Raw genomic sequence first — 27,240 nt, forward strand, 5'->3', positions numbered from 1 at the left:
AAAGGTTCTGGTAAGTGTTCACTTCCACACCCAAATTCATCAATGCCTTCAGTAGGAATTAAGCCCATAGTTTAAATTAAGACGATGTTCTGAATGAGGAGTGCTACAAAGGCTGTGGTATAAGCACGGGACAGATCCCTAATATCACCCCAGCAACAAATAGGAATGGGTATCAGGGACTGACAGGGCTGAATTCAGCATTCAGCTCTCCTGGCTGGGGAAGGCACGTGAGCCTTTCCTCTGCCTGCCTCTTGGTGCACGTAGACCAGCTCCAGCGTGGAAGTGCCTGGCTTTCTGTGGGCTGGTTTGCACCAGATGTGAATGCTTGAATAAACTGAACTACAATCAAAACCCGTCATGATCTACAGGACCCACTGCCAAACTTCAATAATTCGTCTATTTTTATAACACTTCGCGACGCAAACTGAAAATTTCAAGGTAATTTCATTCGAATTGAAATTATGACAGTTTGTAATGGTGCCCAGCATCAGCACAGCAGCTGAGACCATTACACCTGAAGCCTTGAGAAAGCTGCAGCTACTCAGTTTGGACTTTCAAGATTAGCTTCACACCCAGAAAGTCTGAAAAATCTATTAAAAAGTAAAACTCTATCTTTGGGTTCCCATTTTGTACAGGATGGGTTTGTAACAAATCCCATGGTAAAGAATGGATGACACACTGCCCCGTGTAACAGAGAAGGTATAGAAGAAAATTGAATTAAAGGCTGTCCTTTCATTTTGGCAGGTGCCTGGGGTAGATAACTGCCCCAAGGGAATATGGTTCTCTAATGAATGAGAACAGAAATGGAACTATTATGAAAGCATCCTCCAAAGAACGCAAGAAACAACGGTAGGATCCCTAACGCCTCTTACACCAGCTGACATCCCCTCAGCCTCCTCATGGGTGATTGGAATCTGGCCGCAGCGAAGGAGCTGGCTGTGCAGAGGTGAGGTGCTGCTGGCTGAGTGGGATCCCGGTGGGATCCTCATGGGAACTTCTCAACCGAGACCAGTTGCAGTCTGTTTGACCACACTGTTCCCCCTGTGAGCATGGGTCTACATTACGTGAGGAATGTAGGCTTCTTGCCAGAGCATCTGCTCTCCAGACAGGAGTGCAGGTGCTTTTACTTGGCAAAGGTAGTACAATGGCTTAATAGCCAAGCATGTTTTGTCTCACAATTTTAAGGTACTGGCAATTGCCAATGAAAGCCATCTTTTACCACATCGATGTTACTGAGCTTTGGTACTACATTACCAAACGTAGTGTTAAAGATCCTGCTTACGCAGCTAGCTGTGTTCAGGGATGTGTCAGTCTTGCTTTGCTGTGCCCTGTAGTTGTGTCTATTTGGCTATGAGTCATTAGTCAGCTAAATGGTTAAACACCCGTTTCAGTATAAGTCAGCTTCAGTTTGGATTTGAGTGGCTAAACTATGGGAGGGTTCCTTTTGTCTTGTGTGTGAACTTTCTTCCTCTGTCCTTAGGGGACAAAACTGCGAGGTCAGTTTTGGTGGTTACCCATCAGTCAGCTTGGAGTTTTGCTTGGTCTTCATCTGTTAGTTTGGCAGAGATTTTGAGCTATCATAAAGTAAATAAAATGCATGGCAAATCACCACCTCTCTAGGAAGTGTAGGAAGTGGAAGAAAAATTATTTGAGCACTTTAACACTACAAAATTGTAGTTAAACGTGCTTAGTCTCTACTAGTAGCTTTGTCCAGCAATATGTTTTTTGTGGTCCTGTCCAGGTTATGTATAATGCTGACATTCACAACAGCTTATGATGACATGTTAATATACTAGTGGTCTAAAAGAGGGGTTTGGGGACAGCTGTAGGTCCAGCAAAGCTCTGTTGCTTTGCGCACATGCACCAGACAATGGTACCGTCAGCTGGGAAGCCTAAAATTGCACAGGAAGTGTTTGGTTACTTCTAGCTTTTTTTTTTTTTTTTTTTTCTCTTGCCATACAGTTCCTAATTCTCTGCCTCTTCTGGAACAGTTTCAGTGTCCTGTCTCTAAACTGCAATGGTCCCTGGTGTTACGGGCAAGGCTCTGGCAGTTTGTTTTCTTGCCATCATGTACGGGCTTACATCAAACTCTAGGAAACTGGTCTCTGACTCCACAGCACAAATATTCCCATCTTAAAGATGAGTTCAGTCTCTGTAGCCTAAATGCTGGCTGTTTCATACACAAGTCTCACTATAACCTTGCAGTTGCTTTAGAATTTCAATGTAGATTGCATAATTTGGGGTGCCTTGAAAGTTTGCTCTGTCTTCCAGCTTGACCAAAAGTCCTGAGATTTAGAGATGATAAGATCAAAGAGATTGGCTTGGCCTTCTATAAAGTTATTTAAATCTTCTATAAATTCTTCTATAAAGTTATTTAAGTGATTTTTCAGCAAGCCTGTGACATGACTATGTCACCCTGATTATCTTCCTAGTCTTAGCCAGATTGCACCAGGGGAATACTGTTTGACTTCAGGTAGACTAGCAAGCTCAATGAAAAATTGTTTCTTTTCAAAAGCTAACCTACTTAATTTCAAAGGGATTTCCAAATTCACCCATTTGACCCCATTTAATCATCTATTGTTAAAGACAGATAAAAATTTAAATTCCTAGCTTTGTTCCTGCCAACCACAGGAAGAAGAAGGAAATGCCCACTTCCACCTAGTCTGTGACTTCAGAAACGTGTACGTGTTCCAGAAAGAGAGCACAGTCCAAATCATTTAATGGTTTAAGGCTGGATATTTTGTTGTTTTTTGTTGGTGGTGGTGGTTTTTTGAACAGGGACAAGAACTGAGACATGAAATAACAGCAAATAATGGTTGTAGATGTACATGAGCAGTTGCATCAACTACAAATTACAGCAATGTACTTATTTTCATTTGCAGAGCTAAAATGGCTGGCAAGTGGCCAGAGCTGTATTTTGCTCTTCCTCTGACACCACCAGGAAGAGTCTGAGTTGCATCAGAAGATCTAGCTCACAAGGCATGCTTTCAACTGTATAAAGCAAATCAAGCATAATATAAGCACTGTGGGGTTTTAACTCTGTTTGGAACTAATGGACTTCTCTTCATTTCCTGGTAAATGGCAGCCTACAAGAACTATATGGTATCACAGGATGTGGGTGTCTTAATTTTATCTCCTTTTTGCAGTGTGCTGGTCTCTATTTAGCAAACCAGCTCTCAGCTAGCATTTTAAGCAAGCGCCTTCCCCTTCCCATGGCAAGGCTGCTTGTCAACCCACAAATGAGTAAACTTCCTCACTGAGGTAAGTAAGGTGAATAGCAGCAACATACAAAAATATTAACACTTCAGCCTACAGCGTTTGAAAACACAGAATCCTACAAAACTAAACTACCAGACAGTGCAATTGTCCTAATGACTCATCTCTCATTTTTAGCTACAAAGCAGTCCATAAGCAGCCTCTCCAATGACACAAGCCTCATGGTACATCACAGTACGAGACAGTCATCATCTAACAAATGAGATGGTTTGTGCTTTAATGTCTGTGAGCGTTACTCTACAGAGAAAATCCCGAGACCGTCCTGGACTAGGACCATTTGAGTCACCCAGTACAAACACCTGATGTACTTTTTTTCTCTCATAGTCTTGCCATTGCTTCTCCAAGCTGGTACCTCAGCTAACACACCGAGCCATGACAGACCACCCTCACACCGCTGCCAACGGGGACAAAGAGCTGCACCCCCTTACAGAAGGCCACTGAAGTAATAAGTATGCCTGTGCAAACTAGATATGGGGAAATCACTTAAGAAATGCATACAACCCACTAGCAAATATTAAAATGTATTTGATATGTGATTCTTTTCAACCATATACCACCCGTAAAAGTGACACTGAAATATTTACCTAAATCCACTTGCTTTTCCTAGCTGGCTACGAATGCAGTTAATCATTGCCAAGAGACAGTTCTCCCAGTCAAGGGCTTTCAGATGGGTTTCAGGATTGCTGTACTATGCACGCTATTGCCTGAAATACCTATTCACATTTGTGGGTTTGTTCCCTCTCCAGAAACACTTTGTGAGACCTGATTTTGAGAAAATTCATTTCAGCCAAAAGTAAATATACAAGTTCCATAGTATTTCGGAAATAAACATATATTTTCCTTCATCTAATCAGCTTCCAGTCAACACAAATTACGACAGCACGGCTACATAGCCTGTTATCCAGTATCCATCCCAGGTGTCTGGTCATACAATCACTTTTCCCCATTGTATTGTTCCTTAAACCTTTATAAGAAACTTTTATCAATGGGACAGCTGTTTGAGAAAGAGATTGGCACTTCAATATTACACGATTGCTTTTTACTACCAGTATTTTCTTTTCCAGCTCTGACTGGAAACAACCTCAATGAAATGAAATTAGCTAATTTTTTATTATTCACTCTTTCCACATCTTCCTTCATGTATGTGTGCTGGGACTGGCTGGGACAGAGTTCCCTTTCCCCACAGCAGCCCATACAGCGCTGCGCTTTGCTCTCATGGCCAGAGCAGCGTTGACCCATGTTCTGGCTGCTGCTGAGCAGGGCTGGCTCAGCACCAAGGCTCCCTCCCCAATTCCACCCCCCAGGGGCCAGTAGTCTGGGGGTGGGCTGGAGGTGAGGAGTGGACACGGTCAGGACAGCTGCCCTAAACTGACCAGAAGGATATCCGCTACTGTATGGTGCCACACAGCAAGAAATCCAGGGGAGAAGGGGGGACACCCACTATCAAGGTGTTCCTGAGCAGCTGTGATGCACGCTGAGGTCCTTGCTTCCCAAGAAGCTGCAGTACATCTCTTGCTAATGGGAAGTAGAGATTTTTTTTTTCTCCTTTTGCTGCCATACAGACTTTGCTTTTTTTTCCTTTCATTAAGCTGCTCCTCATCTCAAACCAGGAGCTTTACTTTTTTCATCATATTTTCTCCCCCTGTCCTTCTGAGGAGAGGGAGAGAGAGAGCAGCTTGGGGGTACTCAGCTGCCCATCAGTTGTTAAACCACCACTGTACAAGCTGGATTAAAGATTTTTAATAGAATCAATGTGTTTTGTTTTTCCTTTTTTTTTTTTTTTTTTTCCCCCTTCTGTGCCATATTACATTTCAAGTATTCTTTAACTAACTACTGAAGGTTCATTGATCTGAAATGCAAAGAGCCACCCTCAAAAAGATGATTTCTGGAGTACACTGACTACCCCACCGAGCTCCACTCTAACAACTGATGCTAATGATAAGGCAGTTGTTTTTTTGGTTTTATTTTAAGTTCATATTCACAAGCCTCTTCAAGAACTTTTGAGTGAACACCACATCGTTCAGCTCTGAAGCTAACTTTCTGAAGACAAGATGCACAAGCTTTATGCAGAGATCTTTCCTGAAAGAAAATCTAGCATCAAGCAAAAAGGCAATAGTCTAGCCCTATACCAACAAATCCAAAAAGGCTTCCAAGATTGCAGGTCCAGATCAAGCATACCAGAGAGCAAAGGGTCCATCTGCCATGCCTTGGCTGCTACATGAGGAAGCCTGAACCTGCAGGAGGGAAGGGGGCAGTGCCGTGTGCCTGGATGTCCCCCGACAGTCACAGGGCCAGGCCGCAATGGGAAGCTTTGAGCATTTTTTACCTGCAGAAGAGATCCACAGATGTTTACACCTAGGCATTTCACATCATATTTCTTATCTACCATACCATTTTTAAGAATTATTTTTTAATTTAATAGTTTGGATTATTACTGAGGTTTTGGAAAAGATTGGTAGCAATAAAAATACTTTAATTTTATAAAAGAAAACAACTGTTTCTCTCTGCTTAACAGATTTATAAGTATTAGAAAACAGAAAAAAAAAAAAAAAAAAAAAAAAAGATTGATTTCAATGAATTTGCCTGATAGGCAAATCGTAAGTGCCATTGAAAAGAAGGATATATTTATATAAAGAAATACAGAAAGTTCAGTCTGATTAATTATTAGCCTGCTGACAGTACAGAGCTAATGCAACAGACCTGGATGTGTCCTTGTGAGCCAACAAGAAAGCAGCAGGAATTGAATTTTGCAGAATACGAACAACCCTTGTATCTCAAGAGAATCCTCAAAATTCCCCCAGATCTGTATGTTATGATGTTCAAATCTTTTTTTTTTTTTTTTTCTTTTCTCCTGTACTCTGCAGAAAACTCCTGTCCTAGCTGAGAAATTCTAAGGAATATTTTTACTTCCTCTATTTTTCCACATAGCGAGGCTTCATATGCAAAGAAGGCATGGGCCTGGCTGATGCTCACCACTTCAATTACATTAATAAATGTATCAAAAGCAATATCAAAAACATGCACTAGTAAGTCTGTAAACACTGGACATTTAAATCATATTAAATCTAATGCTTTTTAGGCAAAGAATCATCAAAGAACTGAAATTCTGAAAGTGTTTTGGTTTTTATAACAGCAGGCATATGAAAAGCACCTTATTATAAAGACAATATGTGGAGAGCCCAAGCTAGGATTTATTTGCAGTCAAACTGATTTCTTCTTCAGCAACTGCATTGTGAAGCTTCTAAGTGGATTGTGCAGACAAGAAACCAACATCCAACACTTCAAATACTCAGCATCAGGCGCTGTCAGTCATTCCCAGTATTCTTCATTATGAGTGAAATCTCCTGTCTCAGTATGAGAAGAAGTCACACAGATTTGGTTTTGAGTTTGTTTTTGAGCAAAGGCTTTGAAGCACTTTTTGTTCTGAAACATATCATTACAATGAATTTTGTGACAGATCATTTCCCTAACGATCACGTTTCCTGTAGTGAGACTTCTCATCTGTCTCTAAACTGCACCAACACTGCAACCACGTGCACACGGTAACAACTCCCACCTCCAGTGAAAATGCCATTATGTGCACACGGACTGGCACGTGGACAGGATGCAGAGATGTGTCACTTTGACCTAAAGCACAGATGAGGAGTCTGCTGCACCAGCGTGGCTGAGCTGTTTTGATTTTGCATTTGTTTTACAAGGAGATTAGATAGTAACTTTAATAGAAACCCAGATTGTGAAGACCTATCAGTATAGTCCTGACCATGCTAATTCCTGTTTGCGTTCACCTTCTGCAGTAGCACAGTAATTCCAGAACATGAAATTAAGTGCAGCTGCTAAAAGGACTGGTGCTGCAAAATGGCCAGCACTGTTTGCATTACTGCTATTTCCCTGCTCTTAATTTACTCATTTCTCTCTAACTTATGCTAACTTATGCTCCAGAACATATACAAGGTACCACTCTTTGATCTTACCCAACTGTCCTAGCAGCACTTTACTTTGTACTTCAATTTAACACCCCTGCCTGAAAGTAGGCAGAAATTTTCCATCGAAGCTGACAGCAGTGCTCTCTCAGGAAGAGGGATTTACCCTTACATCATTCCCCACTAGCCCTTGCTGATTTTCAGGCGACATTATTGTGTCCATCCTCGACTAGAGTAACAAGTACTTTATGCAGAAGATTACTGAGGATTTCTGCAAGCGTCTCAGGTGATATACACCCCTCCTCCCACTTGGCTGACTGACTGCAAGGATTCATTAAATGAATAGATAATTTTGCACAACAATCAGTGTTGGACTCTACTTTCCTTTTTGTATTTTTCAATATGATTTTTGCTTGTTTGCTACAAAATAGACGACTTAAAAGTTTGAATTTTTAAAAATGCTCTTCTTGTGCCCTCATTTGCCCTCCTCTTTTTGCTTTTTCTTGCTCTGCAAAAGTTACAGAGTATTTCTTTTTGTCCAGCAACTTCCCAGGTGACACTGTGGACATCAGCTCTCTGTGTCCATTTCCATTTAACCTGGGAATAATGACTTTGATTAACTAATATGTTTTGAGCTCTGTGTAACTGCAAGATATTTATGAAGGTTCACTGAAGTCCATTTCTGAAGCAGAAATATTTTATATCAACTCCACAAAGTGACAATTTGTGAGGATGAACAGGTGTCCCAAGGCTCTTTGTTTTGCATTTCCTCTAATAATTACTGTTTAGCCCAACTTAGTACAATAAACACGCAGTCTGCTTGCTGCAAACACATACAATACCTTCTAACGACACAAGCATCTCACAAGCTAATAATGTAATGAAAAATGTTCCGTGATTGTCACTGCTGTGTGAATATACAGAAGGGATCAAATCTTGTGCATTTAGCCTGACACTGAAGTATTTTACCTTCACTGTAAAGAACTCCACTGAAATTGCCTCTTAAATTTAAGATAGCGAATAACCCTTTGCTTTCTCAGAGGCACAGAACTTAAATAAGTGAAATTGCCAAAGTCTTAGTAACATTTCTCTTAAAGACAAGCTATTTTTTCCTCAGTTAACCTCTCATACATATCATCTGAAAACTTCTCCAGGTAAGAATTGCAGAAGGGAGACTATAATCATTACATCAATTATTAATATGAAATAAACGCCTTCCTGACTGGAAAAGGGATGTATTTTTCTTAACTAGATATTTCTTCTTCCCCTTTGCATTCATTCTGCACAATATGCTTACTCCGTAGAGAGACATTCTCAGCAACTTCTTCGAGCAGGAATTCCTCCCCCTCCCCTGTAAGAATTGTCTTTAATCTTTAAGTGGAAGAATGGTAGTATTCTGCCTACACTTCCTGGAAACTAAGCATAGGCCTGTGTGTCTGCGTTTATCAAATATCCATCAAAGGTCAGGTAATTTTCCATACTCATAGAGAGACAAAGATGCTACCTATCTTGATGAATCAGTTCAAGAGCGTTCGTGTTTGTCCCTCAAAATGAATCTGATTTAATCACTGAGAAAATGAAGGACATTCTTTCCATAACTTTAACTGTGCTCAGAATTACAATCTTTGCATGTCCTTCCACTGTGGGCCCAGATCTTCCCTAGCTCTCAAGATGGTGACAGGAGACAAGTGACCAAGCAGCAAATCAGCCAGTAAGTGGGTAACTAGTTAGAAAAGCTAAGAGCTGGATTTTGGAAAGTATGAGGTCACTAGGGAGCAACAGGTTCCAAGTGCTACCTTGGAGAAAGAAAAATAAATAAATAAATAAATAAAAATGCTTTCTTTGTCCTAGCACTAAAATGTTGGAGCTTAGTCATTACACTTTTATTCTCTTAATTCTAATATATAAAATAGTGATTGTGCCCTCAAAACTTGTTTACTCCCTGTATATGCAAGAATTCCACTTATTTCTTAGGGAAAACAAAACAAAACAAAACAAAACAACAACAATAACAAAAAAAAAAAACTCCAGTGTTTGTTTTGACACCAGGATTGCAATTATTAGTACAAGGTATTAGTATGTCAGTACATTCATAGTAAGACATTTCAAAGGCTTGTAGTTCCAAAACAGGTAGGGGAATTAGGAGCCTAAGTGATCCTCAGGAATTCCAGTATATCCATCAGGAAAGCTTCTGTCAGCAGAATAACAATATAAAGCAACTTGGCAGAAATCACTTTATGCTGCAAGTATGTTAACCTGATCCAGAGAGGCCAACATATTTTCTAATATTTATTTCTTATTTTGGCATTCCAGCAGTAACACAAAATTTGCTAGATGTCTTAACTTTGAAAGAATTGAAATAGTCAAAAAAAAAAAAAAAAAACGTAAGTTTTTGTTTTTTATCCTCAAACCTCTCTCTTACACCTGAGCAAAGATAACAACTATTTCTGCACAATATTTTGCACCTGTATTCTCTATCTTTCAACATTGCAAGTATTGGTGCTGATTAAATATATAAAAACAAAGGCTAAAACACCAAACATACCAGAGACTGATTTGATTTTAAACTGTGGTGGTTCTTCTGAAGCATCTTCCTGCTACTTCCATGTCAGTTCTACACCCCACTGAATGGGAATCTACTTTGCAATGTTTCAGTCCTTTTTGCAGGAAGCAGGAATACCTCCAAATATTTCAAGTCATTTGTCGAATATGTAACAACAACAAATGCCATTTCCATTTTGATAAACAATAATAGAAAGCAGTACAAAAACAATGAAAACATTAACAATACACAAGTCAGTTTCATTGGTCATAAATACAATAGAGATAATCACACTCCTCAGAAATAAGTAGAAGACAGCCACCAGCGTGTTGTGCTGGGTCAAGAGGTGCAGGATTGACATCACACTGCTGCCAAGAACTGGATGTGTTACCAGACCTCGCTAGATGTCTTAGCAAAAAACAAAACAAAACAAAACAAAACAAAAAAAAAAAAAAAAAAAAAAAAAAAACAACCACCAAATGATCGTCAAGGAGTAGCTATGAGAAAATCTCAATTTGCTTCTTTTACAACATTACCAGAAGGATTTCAACACAGAAATACACTCGATAAAGTTTCAGATAGATGTGACTTTCACAGACACAGCGACTATTTTATACAACAGTCCTACGCACACAAGCTGTTTCAGAAGACATTGTTTGGGAAGCAGTAGCAACTATTCAAGAATTGGCAAATGTCCACTGGTATTGTCTTAGCCTTAGCTTGTAAAGCCTCGGCTCTTTCCCTTTCCCAAAGCCTATGGACATCGCTGAGACCTTTTAGCCGGTGATCACAGGCTGCTCTTTTTGTCCAGCACAGCCCAGAAACACCGCAGAGCATGCCATGAAGATACCTTCTGCCTGCAGAGCTAATGCTATGCAGGAGCCATGGGACCACAAAAAGAAAAGAGGTCTCATAGCTAAGTAGTAAAATTCTGCTTTAGGTAAGAGGATTATATAGCAGCTCACCACAGGATTCTTATATGATGCTACAAAACCTACTTATGCTAAATGTTCCATGCAGCAGCCATGAACTGTTCTGCATTTAACAGGTTCTTATTTTCATTACACCACCCTACTTTACAGAAACAGTGAGCCTTCAAACCAGCAAATTAACAGAAAGGATGCTTTAAAGAGTATACTCCCTGGTAGATCTCAGATTGAGCTTTCTCTTTGGATCACTTAATCATCCCGAATTTGGAAATCCATTTTTGTACAGCACTGAGACACAGATGAGGAACACCATTTCCATTGAAAGGGTGGGGAACACCCTTTCTCAAGGGGAAACTAACATTTCTAGCTGCAGAAAAGGTTTTGAATAGTGAGTCAATAAATATGGCCCAAACTATGCATTGAACAACACAGACAAATACGTTGTCTGAATATATTTTCATTCTCTACACAGAAAAGCAAATCCTTTAGGGGAAAAACTGTGTGACAGTAAAAACTACCATAAGACATACAGAGAAGGCTGAGTCCTGAAAACTGTGAGTGCTTGGCTTTACAACTTTAACATCACTCTGTGTGTGTGAATTTTTATTTTTAAAAACATCTTCCACCCTCCAAAAACAAAACAGAACACACGCTCAAAAAAAAAAAAAATAAAAAAAATAAAAAAATAAAAACACGCTATGAGAGGGCACAATAGTACTCTTCCTAGGCTTTATCAGCAAGATTGAGACTTGTATACATCTCCTTGCTCAGGTCTGCCTCTGGAGTTAGGGGAGTACTGATAGCATTAGCATGTTTTCATCTTCTGTGCAGGACGGTGCTAGAAGACTTTCATCAGTGAGGTATTTGCTGACAGCAAAAGAGTGGTGAAACTCAGACTTTCGCTGAGTACAACATAGAGACAAACAATTTTTCTTACTTCCTTACTTCTTGTCCTGTATATCTTTACTGGCCTGTCTTTGCTCAAGGCGTGTTTTCTATCAAAACTGAGCTATCTCATCTAGTTAGACCCAATTCCTTAGGCTTCTGATTCCTACCACAGACCTGTCTTTTCCCACACCCTGTCTAGGCTTGGCTAGCAGTTTTTCAGGTCTTTCCTTTGCTCCTTCCAGCTGCTCTGTTCTCCACTGCAATCTCAGTCTCAGCATCCAACCTCTTCTCTTAAACCAGTTTCATCACTTAGCTTCATATGTCCTTAGAACTGCTTTCTGAACATTATATGCTTATAACTACAGGGGAAAAAAAAAAGTCTAAAAGAAGATAATTACATCCACTAACACTGTGAAGATCTGATATCAACGATAACTTAAAAGATTTATCACTCTATCAATCACTGCAGAGCTTTTCAAAGGCTGCCATGAAGATTTTAAGTGATTTTTAAACAGGATGCAGGGCTGTACCTGTTTCCTGCTACCTATGTTGTACATCGTCACAAGGATAACCTGACATAACAGATAGAGCTCAGATTTTACAGAAAGACAGTATTATTAAGTATATCTTACATCAATTTCATTTGGAAGTCTAGTGATAGCCATATCTTATGATCAGCTGTTTTAATAGCAGCCCCAGCCATTCCAAGCCCTCAGCATTTCACAACAAAATCTTTTTACTCAAACTTGCAGCAATCTAGAACCTCAAAGTCCTTATACCCTGAGGAATTCCAGCTCACAACCAATCTCACACTCACACAAACCACCTCTGTGGAGCTCAATAAGTATTTCAAAACTATTCTATAACGCACTACGGCCAAACTTGAATTAACTAGAGGCAATTCCAGAGCTGATGTCTACAAAGTTCACAACGTGATATCCAAGAAATATGATGTCATTCTCTGTGCTCCTGAAAGCAACCTCTGTATTTCTTCTTCCTCTATTTTTTCAAGAGGAAAAATTTTCTTTTTTTTTTTTTTTCTAATTTAAATAAATATTTAGGGACAATGACAAGTCAGAATTCATTTAGCTATTGTTCTTACTGTTTATGAGCACTCAGATATAAGAATGCTGAACAGAATGTAAAGAATTTTGAAACTGAGCAGAACATGAAATGTGGTCCCTCTTTTTCACATGCAGATGCTATTCACATTAGATACTATATCTACAGAGGATGAGCTGTTACAAGAATTGAGTATCAGTGGGGTGAAATCATATGCTCTCCCAAACAAAAGCGTGAGTGTGTTTGTAACACATCATCCACACATTCTGTTGTTTGTTTTCTGTATTTCACTCACTGGTTAGAGAATACAATTTGTTAATGAAAGGATTAAACAGCTGGAGAAAATAATCATTACAAACAAATCTAGTGCTTTCATATGTGAACTGATTCTGTTATTTCTATCTAGCAAGAAAAGAGCTCCAGAGAAGCAGAAGTTTTTACCTTGGGCTATTTTATCATTAAGAATAATCTGCCATGAAAAAGCTGCATCAGTTGTTGTCACGTAAAGAAGTTGTAAGAGCAAAGTGTGAGAATTGCAACACATGGATTTATGCAGGAGAGTTTGTTCTGGATCCAGGGAATAATTTATTCAGTTCTGTGTTCCTCTCAATAAGGTGTTGTACGTTCCTTTCGCAGAAGAAGAAATAACATGGGATTGGGCAAGGTGTTTGGCTGGGCACATGTGCTACTATTGCTTTTTTCCCTCATCTGTCTTTCCTCTGTACCATTCCTTCTCAAGAAACGTCCATGCTGTTCAGAATCAGATCAAACTCTTTGTGGACAAGGCCGTCCTTCATCCTCTGTTAGTACAGCACCTGGCCCAAGAGGAACGCTTGATCATGCCTGAGGTCATTAGTCCTACTATACACAGAGGTCAGACTGTCACAAGCACACACACGAGCAGCTCCCCCCTGATTTTCCAAATGCTCAGTATTCACAGCTGCAGCAAAACTTTCAGAAAAGACTAACTTGCAGCTGCACTCTCAAATTTTTCACGTTATCTGAGTGACCAACATGTAGCGGTCTTCTGAAAATCTGAAGATTTTCTACTATTAAAAAATGCCCTCAAGTGTTTTGGAACTGACAGTGAAAACCAGGGGTGTCTCCTTCGGGCAGCCTTCTCAGGGAAGCAAACAGGAAAGCAGCTCTTAAAGTTTAAGGACTTCAGGTAGGTTATATATATGTGTGTGTATAATTTTTTTCCTTATTTTAATATAAAGCCAAAGAAATTTCAAAAAAAACACAGTATAAACCACAAAGATAAAATAAACCCTATAACACTTTTAAAAGTTTCAAAGGCTTGCCTTTGCAGACTTTCCACTGACGTCACCACTGAGGCAAAACTTAGGTAACCAGCAGTTCTGTTGCGAAGAGAAACCAAGAGCAGCAACTGCAGAGAGAGCAGCTGAAAATGGCGTATCTGACATGCGCTCTACTTTTAAAATGTCCTCATTGCTCAGTGGAGAGTGTTTTTTAGAAGCTGTGGTTTGCAGGCAATCTTTCCCTTGCCATTTAAGGCACACTCCTGCAATGATAATACACTTGTTGACCTCTCGAGAATTACTCACATAAACAGCTCTCTTCCCAATATTAAAACACAAACTAAACACAGGTACTTGTGGATCTCACATTCATCTGCTTGAACTGCATCCCTCATATTCAGCACAATTCCACTGCAAAGCTTCTGAACTCAGAGCTATTTTGTCATTCTGCTACGTGTATATCAGCTCAAGCGGATACTAGGTTAAGCACTTATTAATTCCTAATGTTTTCTCAGAGTGAAAATGAGTGCATTGGCTCCTAGAAACGTTTATTTCTGTGTCCTTTGATTAGCAGACTAGAGCTGCAAAACCAGCAATGCTACTGTCGCACTATGCCACCGATTCGCACTAATGTGTAATTCTTACTGCTATTTCACATCTTTCCCCAAACCTCAACCACATTTCATACTCCAGACTAGAACACCAGACTGCAGGTGTGGAGAATGTAGAAAAGTCTTTCAGTTCTGTTGAGCCAGCACAGTTGAGCACAGAAGCATTAATGAAACTGCAAACAAGGCCAAACCGTTTCATGTACATACTGGGCAGACTCAAGTATCCTAAACGTGATCTCCCTCCTTGCATACCCAGGTACATTGTGCAGGCATACAAATTCACACACATGGGAAATATTATTGGGATGGGGGAGCTTGTGTACTGCTTACAAGAGACCTAGGGCAATATTCTATCACCGCCATCAAGAACCTAGTAAGAAATTTGCCTACCATTTAAAATATAAATGATTTATTATCATTTGAATGCTTCCAAGAGTATGAATAGAGAAATCCTCCAGATACTCTAACGAAAACTCATTAAAACAAAAGATTTATCTAACGCATGCATGTGATTCTGTATGTGTTTTAAGGTATCTGAGGTGTATCTCAAGAAGATAAGTTGAATTGCAGCAATATTGGCCATCTTTCCTTCTGTTTTGTGAGCCTATGATTTTAAATGGATTCAGCTTGGCCAGCACTTCTCTAGGAGAGTTGACTTATATTTATAAATGTTACGACTACAACTTCTAAAACACCTAGATTGCTAGAAAGACTCAGTATAGTATTCACCCCTAAGTGGGGAGGATGCTTTGTAAGGTGAAGCCTTTTGCAACTCTGGTCCATGTGGCACATGTTGATCTCACCTCAACTGCAGACAATGCAAGTAAAAATCTGGCAGATCTATTTCTGTCTCTCAAGGGCTCACTGGCTTCAGTTCTTTCACCCAGCAATGGTTAAAATGGAGACTACATTGGACGTGATCGCATTTTAGAGAATTTCAGATTGGCTGACATTAAGCACAGTATGGGTTGCTCTTATTTAGCACAAAAGTATCAACTCCCTGTTGACAACACCTGTGCTTTAGAATGGAGAACAGATCAGAGCTTTATGCAGAAGTCATTTGTTTCATGCTTTTCATTTTCATTGCTCAGATACACTACTCAAAATATTCTAATGCACTCTAAAGTTTATTCAGATTAATTTGGGGTAACTTACAGGCTGCAAAGGACAAGCATCCCTCTGAATATTTAAGGAATTATGACTTTGCATGTTGCAATATGATAGCCATTAGTACCCTCAACTTTATAGATGATGTCACAGATCTGGAAAAATGAAGACAACACTTCACACCATGAGTTTCTGAGATAGCCAATGATTTCTGTCTCTTACACCTTATTCTAAAAGCTTGAATATGTTCTGCCATTTATCTTACTCTTTTCTCCACCTACATATATTTTAACTCACAAACACCCAGAAACAGTTCAGGAGATAACAACACATTAAATATTCCACTCAGCATTGCCTCAGCAATGCATATGATGAGCTGGAAAGGCTTTACTCACCGTACGCTTTTGTACCATCTCAGCTAAGATTCTGTATTGTACTACATTTCCCTGAGTTAAAATCTGTCAGGTTGTGTAAGAAGTAAAAGCTTCGTATAACAAAAAGCTATTTGCTTATATGCTGTACAGAAAGCATCTTTGTATGGCTTCATTTTTCTATTAGACACAGACTGATTTTTTTTTTTTTTTGTCAGGGAAAAAAATACATTTGCAAAGGCAATTAAAAGTATTGCTCCATGGTGTCCACATTTTTGCAACAACAGAAATTATTCATGCACAACAAAATATACCTCTAGAGCTCTGTGCAGGGCAGTGGGATTATGAATGAATAACAGACAGGTTGTAACAGAAGTCTTTGAAAGTAGAGAATTGAAAACTAAGCAAGCAGGCTACCTGAGGAGGCACTGACACTGAGGGAATAAGTGGAAGAACTTTTTGTGGAAGTACTGCAAAGCAGCAGCATAAAAGAACAGAAAAGGAGCGGATTCCGTTAGCTATCTGCAGAGCTATGGATAATATGTGCTGGCACTGCTCACAGCTAGGTTCTAAAATCCTGGCACTGAGGGCCCCAAGCTGCTTTACTTGAAACAGAAGGAAGCCTGGAAATAGATAAAATGCTGTAAATGTTACTGAAACCCCATTGAACATGATCTGTTTACCAGTGTATGGATAGCCTGGAAATGTATCAGGACACACAGTGCAGCAGTCTGAGAACAGTTAAGTTGCAGGAGGAAAAAAAAAAAAAAAAAAAGGAGGAAAAAAAAAAAAAAAGCTTTCACTCCTGTTTAGATTACTTTAATCTCGATATTTACAGGGGGAAGTCAGTTTTGGCACTTTGAGACTTTTTACCAGTGATTGCAAAGAAGGAATTCAGGGCCTAACCTTTGCCTTGAAGAGAGTAGACAATTACCTCCCAAAACGTTTTGATGTTCTGTACTTCATAAGTTTGCCTAAAAGAAATAGTTGTTTGATTTCTAGTTATATACAATTAAAGATGAATAAACACAAACAACTGACAACTCGCGTGACAGGAAAACTGCAGAGCTCAGGGACAACCACTGCTTCCCAGGCAGGGCTGCCAGTCCCAACCTCAGCAGCCAGCTCAAGGACACTGCAGTCCTGAGAAGCCCACAGGCATCCTGTCCAACCCTAGAGAATCTGTTAACGTGTTAATGTTCCCTTAACACACAGCGGTTCTTGCTAGGGTTTGAAAGGCACTCACACGCTAGCAAGCCTTGCCCAGCACATGACACCTTCCCACATTGCCTCTTTGCACAGCTGTCTTGGGTATCATTGCTGCAGCCACCCCGGTGCGCTGCGGTCTTCACCCCCAGGGCCAGCAGCAGGGGAGGAACAGACACCACAGCTAGGGGGAGAGGCAGCAGCAAGCCTCAGGGTGTGTGTGTTCTGCAAAATGCAGGGTAATACGGAGACACCTGAGCTAATGCTGAACAAGGCAGTTAAATGAGTATGAAGAAAAGTCACACCAAGACAGCTCAGTGTTGGTTAATTTGCTCTGCCTGCCTGGTTGGCCAGATCTATGCCTGTTAATAGTAACTCTTTGAAGTAGACCAAGAATATAAACAGAGGACAGAATAGTTTCACGGCCTGCTGTTCTCCTTTGCTTGCTTCCAGAAGGGTACAGAGCATGCCACAATGCATCTGCACAGAAAAAGAGAACAGGATAATTTTCATGCGCCACACAGAACATGTTCACAGTTTCAGTGTGGAGGTTGCCTACTTGTTTAACGCGCGCACACACTCTCAGGGAGGCAGACAGCTTTGCAGATAGGTCACTGAAGTCAGACAAACATAGCTTGATTCCTAATACAAGAAATATTTTGAAAAGTCACTTCATCCTGCTTCCTCCTTCATGCCTCGTTATATACATGATTTTTCTAACCCATTCACTATGGATACGTTATTCAGAATCAAAACATATAAACTTATGTTCACCAAAGAAAAACTAAAGCTAGACGAAATGGTTCCAATACACCCTGCCACTGAGAGCAGGATTAACATGAGCATCCTGTTAATGATGAACTCCAGCATAATGAGTGGAGTTCATTATGAGTAGAGTTCATCATAACTCATAATGAGAACTCCACCATAATCAGAGTGGCTTCCAGTTTAGAGCTGGCTTGCGTCTCAGACAGCCCAGGAAGTGAGCAGGACTGCCTGCAGCTCCCTGCAGACACCAACTCTTGATCTTGAAGCAAGTATTTGAAGCATGCAGGATGTGAAAAGCAGGTAATTTGTTTCAGGTTATTAACAGGTCCCTGTCCACAGGACTCTGAGACACGTATTTCAGAAAGCCTCAAGTTCACCACTGAAATAAAGAATACGATACAGTCCTAGAGGGAACGTGCAGTGGGGTGCCTCTAAGAGGAAAACCTCAGAGGGGGTGTTGTGGAGACACCGGACTTCACTTTCTTTTACCCTACTGCCTATCCTCCTGCCTGCGCAATTCCCCTTATCCTTTACTGGACACAGAAAACGAGCCAATATTACAAAGTTCTGCCACTTAAAAAGTAGATCTGCCAGACACTTTCCAAAGGAATAGACCTTTTCACAGAAAGTCAGAACCATAGCATGATCCATACCGAAGCTGACGGCTGTGCAAAGAAAACATAACGCTTCTAGGTGGGAACCTCCACAGCTGAGAACAGAGACTCCATGGCCTCAGATTTCTGCATGCCTGCTGAAGCTCGATACTTTTTACTTGGAGAATAAAAAAGTCACATCGAAAACTACCAAGCAATTTTTTAACTTCCTGAAATAAAGGAAGTGGCACAGCAGTGGGCGAAGCTTTCTGAAAGCTGCCAAATTGCTAATACTTTTGTGGGGGAGATACCTAAATTAAGAAGCTAATGGGAAAAAAAGTGCTAGTCCTGCAAGCATTTATTTTGCTTTCCTTATTATTATTATTATTTAATGGGAGTAAAGGATTTTTTAATTGTTGTTTTGATTGTTTTGTTCTGCTGTCGTTGTTGCAAAGACAATACTGTTGTTGCATTGCATCAGTTACGTTCGCATGACTTTTTTGAAAAGCAAGTCAGCCTAGATATTTGAAAGTATTATATTATCAATTTCACACTGAAGATTTCAAAGAAGCATGCAGCTGTCTGCTGAAGATTTTCAGAGAGCTAGCTATGCCAAGCAGGTGAAGATGAAAGACAAATGAACAGTGCACAAAGCACTGATGAGTTTAGTGAAACACTTCAGCAATGCAAACGCTTACAATGCTGAGTAAATACTAATACAAAAACGAGTCCCAAAGCACACCCAACTCTTACTAATAAGTGACTGAAAATTGTTCTTGCCATAAAACCAAAGCCTACGCCAACATATCGTAACATTTATCCTCCAGTAACAAATTCCTGTGGAGAAGACTGCACAACAGTCCTTAGCCACCAGGCAGAGTAATCTATGCAGCAACGCTGAGATAATGGTTCTGGCTCCCTGATGGAAGAATCAACCTCTCTGAGACACCTGCTCCGACCCTTCCCACTCTGACCATTATTTATATAAAGGGGTCCCACATCAAAATTCAATGAAATTAGGAATTTACGCAGATGGGTCATAAATATAAAGTGTAATACCAGACAGAAGGAGAGGAGCTCTGTGTTATCACAAGTGCATGTGCCAAACTGCGCGGTGAAAACAAGGTCTGTGAGGTTGAGTACTTGACATTGTAGCATCAAACTGTTAATTGCTTTAAGTGTTCTAATGAAGAGTTAAAACATCATTTCTTTGATGCTCTTCATTTAAAAAAAAAAAAAAGAAAAAAAAAAAAAAAAAACACAGAGAGGAACTCGCTCAAGCTAGACTGCTGTGTGCAGACCAAGAAAATAATTACTATTTGAAATAAAATATCGCTAACCCTCTTTAAGTCTTCCAGCCCTCTCTGTTAGTTAACACATCAACTGACTGTGGAGGTAGCTGTGAGAGAGCAGACACTAACCTGCCCTTCCTGAAGAAAAGGGACCAGTGGGAAGTCTTTTTCTAAGACTTAAAAAATAGAAAGTAGGACAGAAGATTCAGAAAAAAAAAGAAAAAGAAAAAAAGAAAAAGAAAAAGAAAAAGAAAAAGAAAAAGAAAAAGAAAAAGAAAAAGAAAAACTTCACGCTTTTCCTTTACTGTATGGCATTCACTTTTCTTATAATGTAATCTACTAACCAGATTTATTCAGCGCTGGTTCTCTTCAGGGACTCTGAAGGATAAGAAGACTAATGCTTGGACTTTACAGGCTCTTCTTTGCTAGTTATCAACTAAAGGCAGATAATTTTCCCGCTCGCATCACTATAAACCTGGAGTTTTTACAGTGACATGATAATAAGAACCATACATACGCATGTGAGAAGAGGTTTCAGTGCTGCATATAATCTACTACCATTTCAGAATACATGTTATTAGCCACTTTTAGGGCAAACATTACTTAAGGGAAAAAAAGCCCTTTGTGTCTACTATAATCCCTAATTTCATTAACTAACTAAACTGATGGCAGGTACATGAATATAAAATGCTATACATTCTTTTTACAAAAATGTCTTCTTAAACATAGGTGCATGAAGTTATTATCTATATAAAGAGTACTACCTCAAAATTAACTGCTTTTCTTGCTACTTACAGTATCTGTGACAAATTCACCTGCAGTGGCCTAATATCTACATCTACAATTCTGAAAGTTTTTTAAGAAGCAATTTTTAAAAACTAATTAATTATAAAAGTAATTTCCCAGATATAGAAATTAACTTACAATGGTTGAGATTTTTTTCTTAACCCCACTGCAATACAAATCAAAATTTGAGGAACCACAAGTAGACTCTAAGATCAGGGAATAGCTTAAATGGATGGGAACATTTTTTTATTTTTATTTTTTTTAAGATTTTAAACACAGAAGACAAAGTACTGCATTGTGAGATGAAAACAAACATAAAGGTTATATTGAACACATTCACCTAAGAGATCTGAATGTATTCTCTTTTAAATGCAACTACAAATCTTTTTTTAAGTTGTTCTTAAAAAAATCACGAATGAAATGACCACACAGAAGACATTTTAGCCGTGTACGCTATGCATCGATCTTCTTGATCCAGGTTCTGACACCACTGCAAATAATTGCATTCTAGCTGCTGAATAAAGAACTTATTTCTCCACTTTGCAAAGTTTTGAATCTGTTTTAGTTCTACAGAGGACATTATGGGATCAAAATTCGAGAATGAAGTATCAGTTGCTACCTACCTTTGACAAAAGCATCCTGACACAGGAGGGCAACGCCAAACGCCAAGAGCTTAAGCCACAAAAACATGGTTATTTCTGGAAATCAGGCGTATCCTTATGAAGCAGCATGTGTCTCTCACTGGAAAGCAAAATAAGAGTTATCTGTCTGCAAAATAATTTCTCAGCAAAACTTGAACCAAAAAGGAGAATAACCAGGCACATACATTATACTGCCTGCTTATCTGTGAAGGAGTCGCTTCCTCTGTTACCCCCAAACTAACCACTCACAAACTTGCTATGCAGTTTAGTGATGTCAGAGACAACTACTTCTTCAAAAAAAAAATTCTTTCAGTTTCCAGGAAGTCAACAGGGTTTTTCTTAAGTTGCTGCAGTAATGCTCAGCTTCCTTAATTCGAGTGAAACAGGTTGTTTTCAGCCATTTCTACTGAGGGAATAAAAAGACTTAACTTTTCAAAGGACTGGACCCAACAAACAATCAGTCATTCTTTTTCTTTGTATTCACTTTTCTACTGTATGCGTTTCACTGAGACCTCTCATTTGTGGACTCTTGAGATTTCTGTTGAAAGAAAGAGAAACCCAAAGAATCGGTGAATAAAATCTTTTCTCTGGCAACAGGCCTTCATAAAAATATATATTTCTGAATCTTTCTGCAAGAATGCAGTTCTAGGCATGACAGTAATACCCAACAAATGGATAGAGGTCATCTAATTCTGCTTTCTGAGATGGTCAGTTCTTCACTTGGTATTCTCTGTGCAATTCTCTACCATGAGTGATGGAGGATTGTGGTCCCTTTCCTGGAGTAGATGCAAGGTAGACCAAAGGCATTTACCCACTATATTCACTGAGCTAAGATTCAATAACTGGATAACAAATGCCCATTACATGGTAGCTTACAAAGGGAATAAATGTTGGAATTTTTTTTTTTTTTTATTAGAGGCTGCAAAGTTTTTAAAAGATCCACCAGAATGCTGTCATGAAATTAAAAGGGAAAGGAAGAGTATATATGTAGAATCACAGAATCATTAAGGTTGGAAAAGATCTCCAAGAACACCTGGTCCAATCATCCCACAAATTTTGTGTTTATTGCTCATGTCATAAATACTTCAGAGACTTCCTAAAGCATCATACTTGAAAATGTTGCACATATTCACACAATAATTTAGATCATATAAGTGAATCCAACTCCTCATAAGATTAAATCCAACTTCTACACATCCAATATTGAGTGAAGTCCTATAACACAGGCCAAAATCTTAGCTTCCATTAAAGAGTACAGTAATGACATTGTAAATGTGTTTAGAACGAAACTTATGTAAGTCTGATGCTTCAGAGACACCAATTTTGATACATAACTCCATCATCCTAGAGGTGTAAGTTGAACTTGGAATATAGCCATAGCATGACATCTTAGTCCCTGTTACTATGGATGAAACCTTACTACTGAAGCATCCCAGCTGATGAATATAGTGCACTGCAGCCAATGGAGAATTTTGTGCAAAGGCTCTCAACAACAACCAGGCTCCATTTCTACCTGACATGCCCCAGCAGTTGTACACAACCTCTGCTTGACTTCTCCAGCTGTCTCCTCAAGAAAAAGTCCTTCATAGTGGACCTTTCCTGGCTGTGTGATATTTAAAAAGCCTTCACATCATTTAAAAATTGCAACATATCACATTATTACTTAATGATAACATCACACACTCTAGCCATCATACCATTATTGCATATTATTATTACTCTCACTTGATAGCTGAGAAACTATAAACCATTATCAGCCATTAAATTACTGATTAAGGTTACAAATGAAACTCATAGATGATTCACTGATTCAAACCATATACCAAGTCTTAGTGAAGTGCAAAGAAAAATCTCTTTCCCGGAGCAGACCCTTCATTAGCAAAACTATTTCAGTGGGCATTGTTTCACAAGGAGTTTAACAGTTGCCCTGTATCTGAGGGAGAACAAACACCTTTCACAAAAAATACATAGTGCCTTTGATTTTAGGTTAGTCTCAGATGTTTTAATATTCAATCTGCTTGCAACGCATTTAAAATACAAATCTCAGTAGTCTGCCTATTTGACATTTGTCTATTTGGACATCTGAAGGAGAAATAAAGGCTATCATGGTACTAAAACACTGCATTTCAAAGACTCTAATTAATAAGCTGATATTTTACTGAAGCTCGCCATGTGCATTTTACTCACCAAGTCCTTAGAACAGCTGTGTACCTGGCCTAAGAAGGAGGAAGAAAGTGTGTGACAAGAAGCAAACTCTCTCAAGTTTTCTCCCCTCATAATGAGCCTTTGAAAGCAGTCATTATCAAATACATACACAAAGCTAGAAGTTACACAAAAGAAAGTTTGCATCTAAGCAGAAATATAGAACCAGTCTGCAACCTTCTGTAGATTAATATATTATGGCTACACATGGCTGAGGATAATTGAATTGCCCAGTCTGGAGAAAAGGAGGCCGAGATGCAACATCACTGCTCTCTGCCACCTCCTGAGGTGAGGAAGCAGAGAGGGAGGCGGCAGCCTCTGCTCCCTGGGCAGATAACAGGACACAGGAATGGCACCAAGCAGCACTAGGGGAGGTTCAGACTGGACATCAGGAAAAATGTCTTTACCATGAGGGGGGTCAGACACTGCAACAGGCTTCCTAGCCAGGAGGTTGATGCCCCAGACCTGCCCAGAGGCTTTTGGATAATGCCCTCAATGACGTGCTTTAACTTTTGGCTGGTCCTGAAGTGCTCGGGCAGTTGGACTGGATGGAGGTCCCTTCCAACTGAACTATCCTAGTCCAAGTAAGTCTTCCATTGTCTGCTTTACCTATCTCACTATACAGTACAGATGTTAAATTAGCATAAGAAAAAATCTGTACAGTTATACACCAGTTCAAAGGGCAATTGTGTCACAACTGGAAAAAAATCTAAAAAAAAATAAAAATATAAAAAGAATAGGATGAAGTGCTAATAATTTTCCCTTCAGATTATACCTAAAACCTTCGGAAAAGATCACAAATGCATTGCAGAAAAGGTACACTGAAGTCATTTATATTTTCTTGCAGTTTTAAATAAAGTTTTCTGCTATAAATTGTGGGTGGTGACAGAGGAATAGACAAATATGAACCTCCTACAGCTCACAGCAGCAATTACTAATACACATCTACAGACATCAAGATATTGTTTGTCACTGCAGTCTCCTGTTTTATGCCAAAAATTAGTAAAGAACCAAGTCCTTGACATACAGAGGAAATAAGGGGAATTCAAAGGAGAAGGAATTAAAACATTATGTCCTTGTTGCAAATGCCTCCACAACTTCGCATAAAGCATCGGGAAAAAACACTGCAGTTACTCAGAGACTGATCCTAGATGGTGCAAAAGCCCTGACCAGGTCCCAAACAATCTCAGAGGTTGCAGAAAGAGACCAAGCTCTCTCATAGCCTCCCAAGTTGTTGACAACACCCTTTCTACTAAGAGGTGTTTCTGAAGGTCTGGTTTTTAAGCTGTGCTGTGGCAAGCACGAAAGCATCAGATTAGAGTGCACCAGGCATGGTGTGAACCTCGACACTGCTACACAAGGCATTTCACCTCTGTGACTTCTGAAGGCATCGGCACGGAGCAGTTGTCCTGCTCGGCCAGCTCTTATCACACTGTGTAGGCAAAAGCAAGGAAGGGAAAATTCAGCTGGCTGTGCCTGCTGGCATGGTTAAGCAGATTGCCTTTCCCTGTGCATTTCACCCACTTTCAGACAAAACCAAATGGGAAGTTTGGGCTGTACCTGCTTATGCAGAAGTCACAGGGAATGAAGTCAGTGAGGAAGGCACTGAATTAGGCTGGAGTGGGCAACATGCAAAAAGAGACCACGTTTTTCAAACACATCTAAGACAGGACAAGCACGAGCAATAACGGGGGAGTACAAGGTAACCATGTAGGCCACATAAACTGCTCCATAGCTTCCTGCTTTACAATAGCTTTACTAGGAGGTGGTTCAGGGCATGTGTGGCATCTTGCTCTTGTCAGTACAGAATTCTGCTTTATTTCCTCTGTCCTAAATAACACGGGGGAGGGCGAGGGAGAGAGAGAAAGAGAAAGACTGTGTGTGCATCATGTCACATCCTGCCCCAAATAGCTCCATCACATGTTTATGAAGCTTCAAAATCCCCTGCTATTCGTTGGGGAGGAGCTGGTTGGGGAGCTCATGCCCTGCTCCCATGAAGGGCAGAGGAAAGCAGAGTCTCGCCATAAAAACCACTATTTACCCAAGAGGCAGAGAGAGCACAAACACTTCATCCATGCAGGGAACTTTGAAACTTCACACTTCAACCCCCACAGGGTGTTCCCAGAGCTGTTCCCTATCTTTACCTGGTACAACAGGTAGAGCTAGGGAAGACCAGAAAGAGAGAGTGAAGACCAGGAGTGGTAGTAACCTGGGTATGAGCAGGGTTTTCATACAGCCACAGACAAAATACATTTCTGTCTCAGGTTGGATTGTCATAGGATGCCCCGAAAAGACTGTGGCATGCTGTATGTGCCATCAAGTATAAAATAATAGCCAGACTCAACAGCTGTCACTTCAGCATTCATTGGAAAGAATTTTAACTAGGGCATGTTTATGGTAATTTAGGAGGTGGTGTTCTCCATAGTTACATAACCTGATGCTACTTTATGCTAATGTGCTTACAGGATGTTGTATAAATTAGTTTTCTCAAGGAACTCTACTTCTGAGAGCCCACCTTTGTTTTCTTTTTTGATCCAGAGGCCTCAAAGCGTTAAGCACAGAGCACACAATTCAATAAAAATGGAACTCTCTAGATCTCCACTCGTCACTTGGATTTAAATGACAAGTTAAGCACACTTTCTTTGTTTTGCATAATTTTCCTTGCATGGAAGTCATTTCAAATGACTCAATTCAGTTATGTTCACATTCACCATGGCTGCACATCAGAATTAAGCAGTTCCACAAAATCTGAAGTCGCACACCTTTGCAAACACTACGAGGCACAGGACAAATTCATCCCAAGGGCAACTCTGTTTAAATCAAGGGAGCCACCTCCATACTGCATTTCATCCTGTGAAATTAATTTGCTGAGATAACTGTGAAAACATTGTCCATGCTAAAGAATATATGTTATACTGCTTTTAAATTTGTGTTGAGTATTTGCTAAAGAATCTATTTTGCACATACTTTTTCAAGCTTGTTTGCAATTGCCAAGGAACATTTCTTGAAGAAAGAAGACATTTTTACTTAATCTGTCGTATTGGATCAAATTATTTTAAGCTCAAGAGTAAACAATGCATCTCTTTGTGCAGGCATCCTGCTCTGCTACTATCAACCCTCAGGCAATGATGATTCGACATCTTCATTTCATATGTTGTCTGCATGATCTGTATTATACCTGTTCAGGACAGAGATCAGATTTTGGTATCCCTGAGGCACTATTCACAATCTGGCCCCAAACGAGCAACACATCTATGATAAACACTCAGAATTGCCAGGCACTTGCTTCTTCCTTACACCTAAAATCATTCTGGGACAACACTAGGCGTAGCTATTCTGAACTGGGTGTTCTTGAATAGCTCTCTTTAACACACTCCTTTAGAATTTGCTCCCTTAGACAGTGGCAGCGTACCCAGAAGCATTGCATCAGATTTTTGCTGAACATCTGCTCCTCCTCCTGGTTTTGGAGGAGGGCTAGATCTGAGAACAGCTCAGAATTTAGCTTTGTAGCTTTCAGACACTGCACTATGAATGAGTTCATTACAAGTTATGCAGGCAACATGAAATAAACATTTTTATGCACAGCGTAAAGGATTTCATCTTATCCTTCCATCATCCAGTTTGAAAGGGAAAATAAATAGGAGGGACAGAACAATTATTTAAGTATTTGCTACCCACAAGCTCCTTGTTTAACTCTGTGCTGTTAGTTAATTTCCCCAAATTATATTATACATAAATACATAAACTGATGTATATAAAAATGAATTTATATATAAAATAATAT

The 27,240-nt window shown here is 39.7% G+C and overlaps 1 protein-coding gene across 17 annotated transcripts in view; it reads right to left on the reverse strand.

Moving 5' to 3' along the window:
* The window catches only part of PTPRC (protein tyrosine phosphatase receptor type C), a 63,440-nt gene extending 41,864 nt beyond the window's left edge, over positions 1–21,576 (reverse strand). For all 17 annotated transcript variants that reach the window (XM_084528119.1, XM_084528118.1, XM_084528126.1 and 14 more), the window contains exons 1-2: positions 21,440–21,576; positions 21,237–21,354 (exon numbers count right to left, since the gene is read on the reverse strand). In XM_084528119.1, coding sequence (XP_084384245.1) covers positions 21,237–21,303 — 67 coding nt within the window. In that variant the 5' untranslated portion in view covers positions 21,304–21,354; positions 21,440–21,576. The remainder of the gene's footprint in view (positions 1–21,236; positions 21,355–21,439) is intronic.
* Between the last annotated feature and the right edge of the window lie 5,664 nt (positions 21,577–27,240).

The sequence above is a fragment of the Aythya ferina genome (genome assembly GCF_964211825.1).
Source record: "Aythya ferina genome assembly, chromosome: 8".
Lineage (NCBI taxonomy): Eukaryota > Metazoa > Chordata > Aves > Anseriformes > Anatidae > Aythya > Aythya ferina.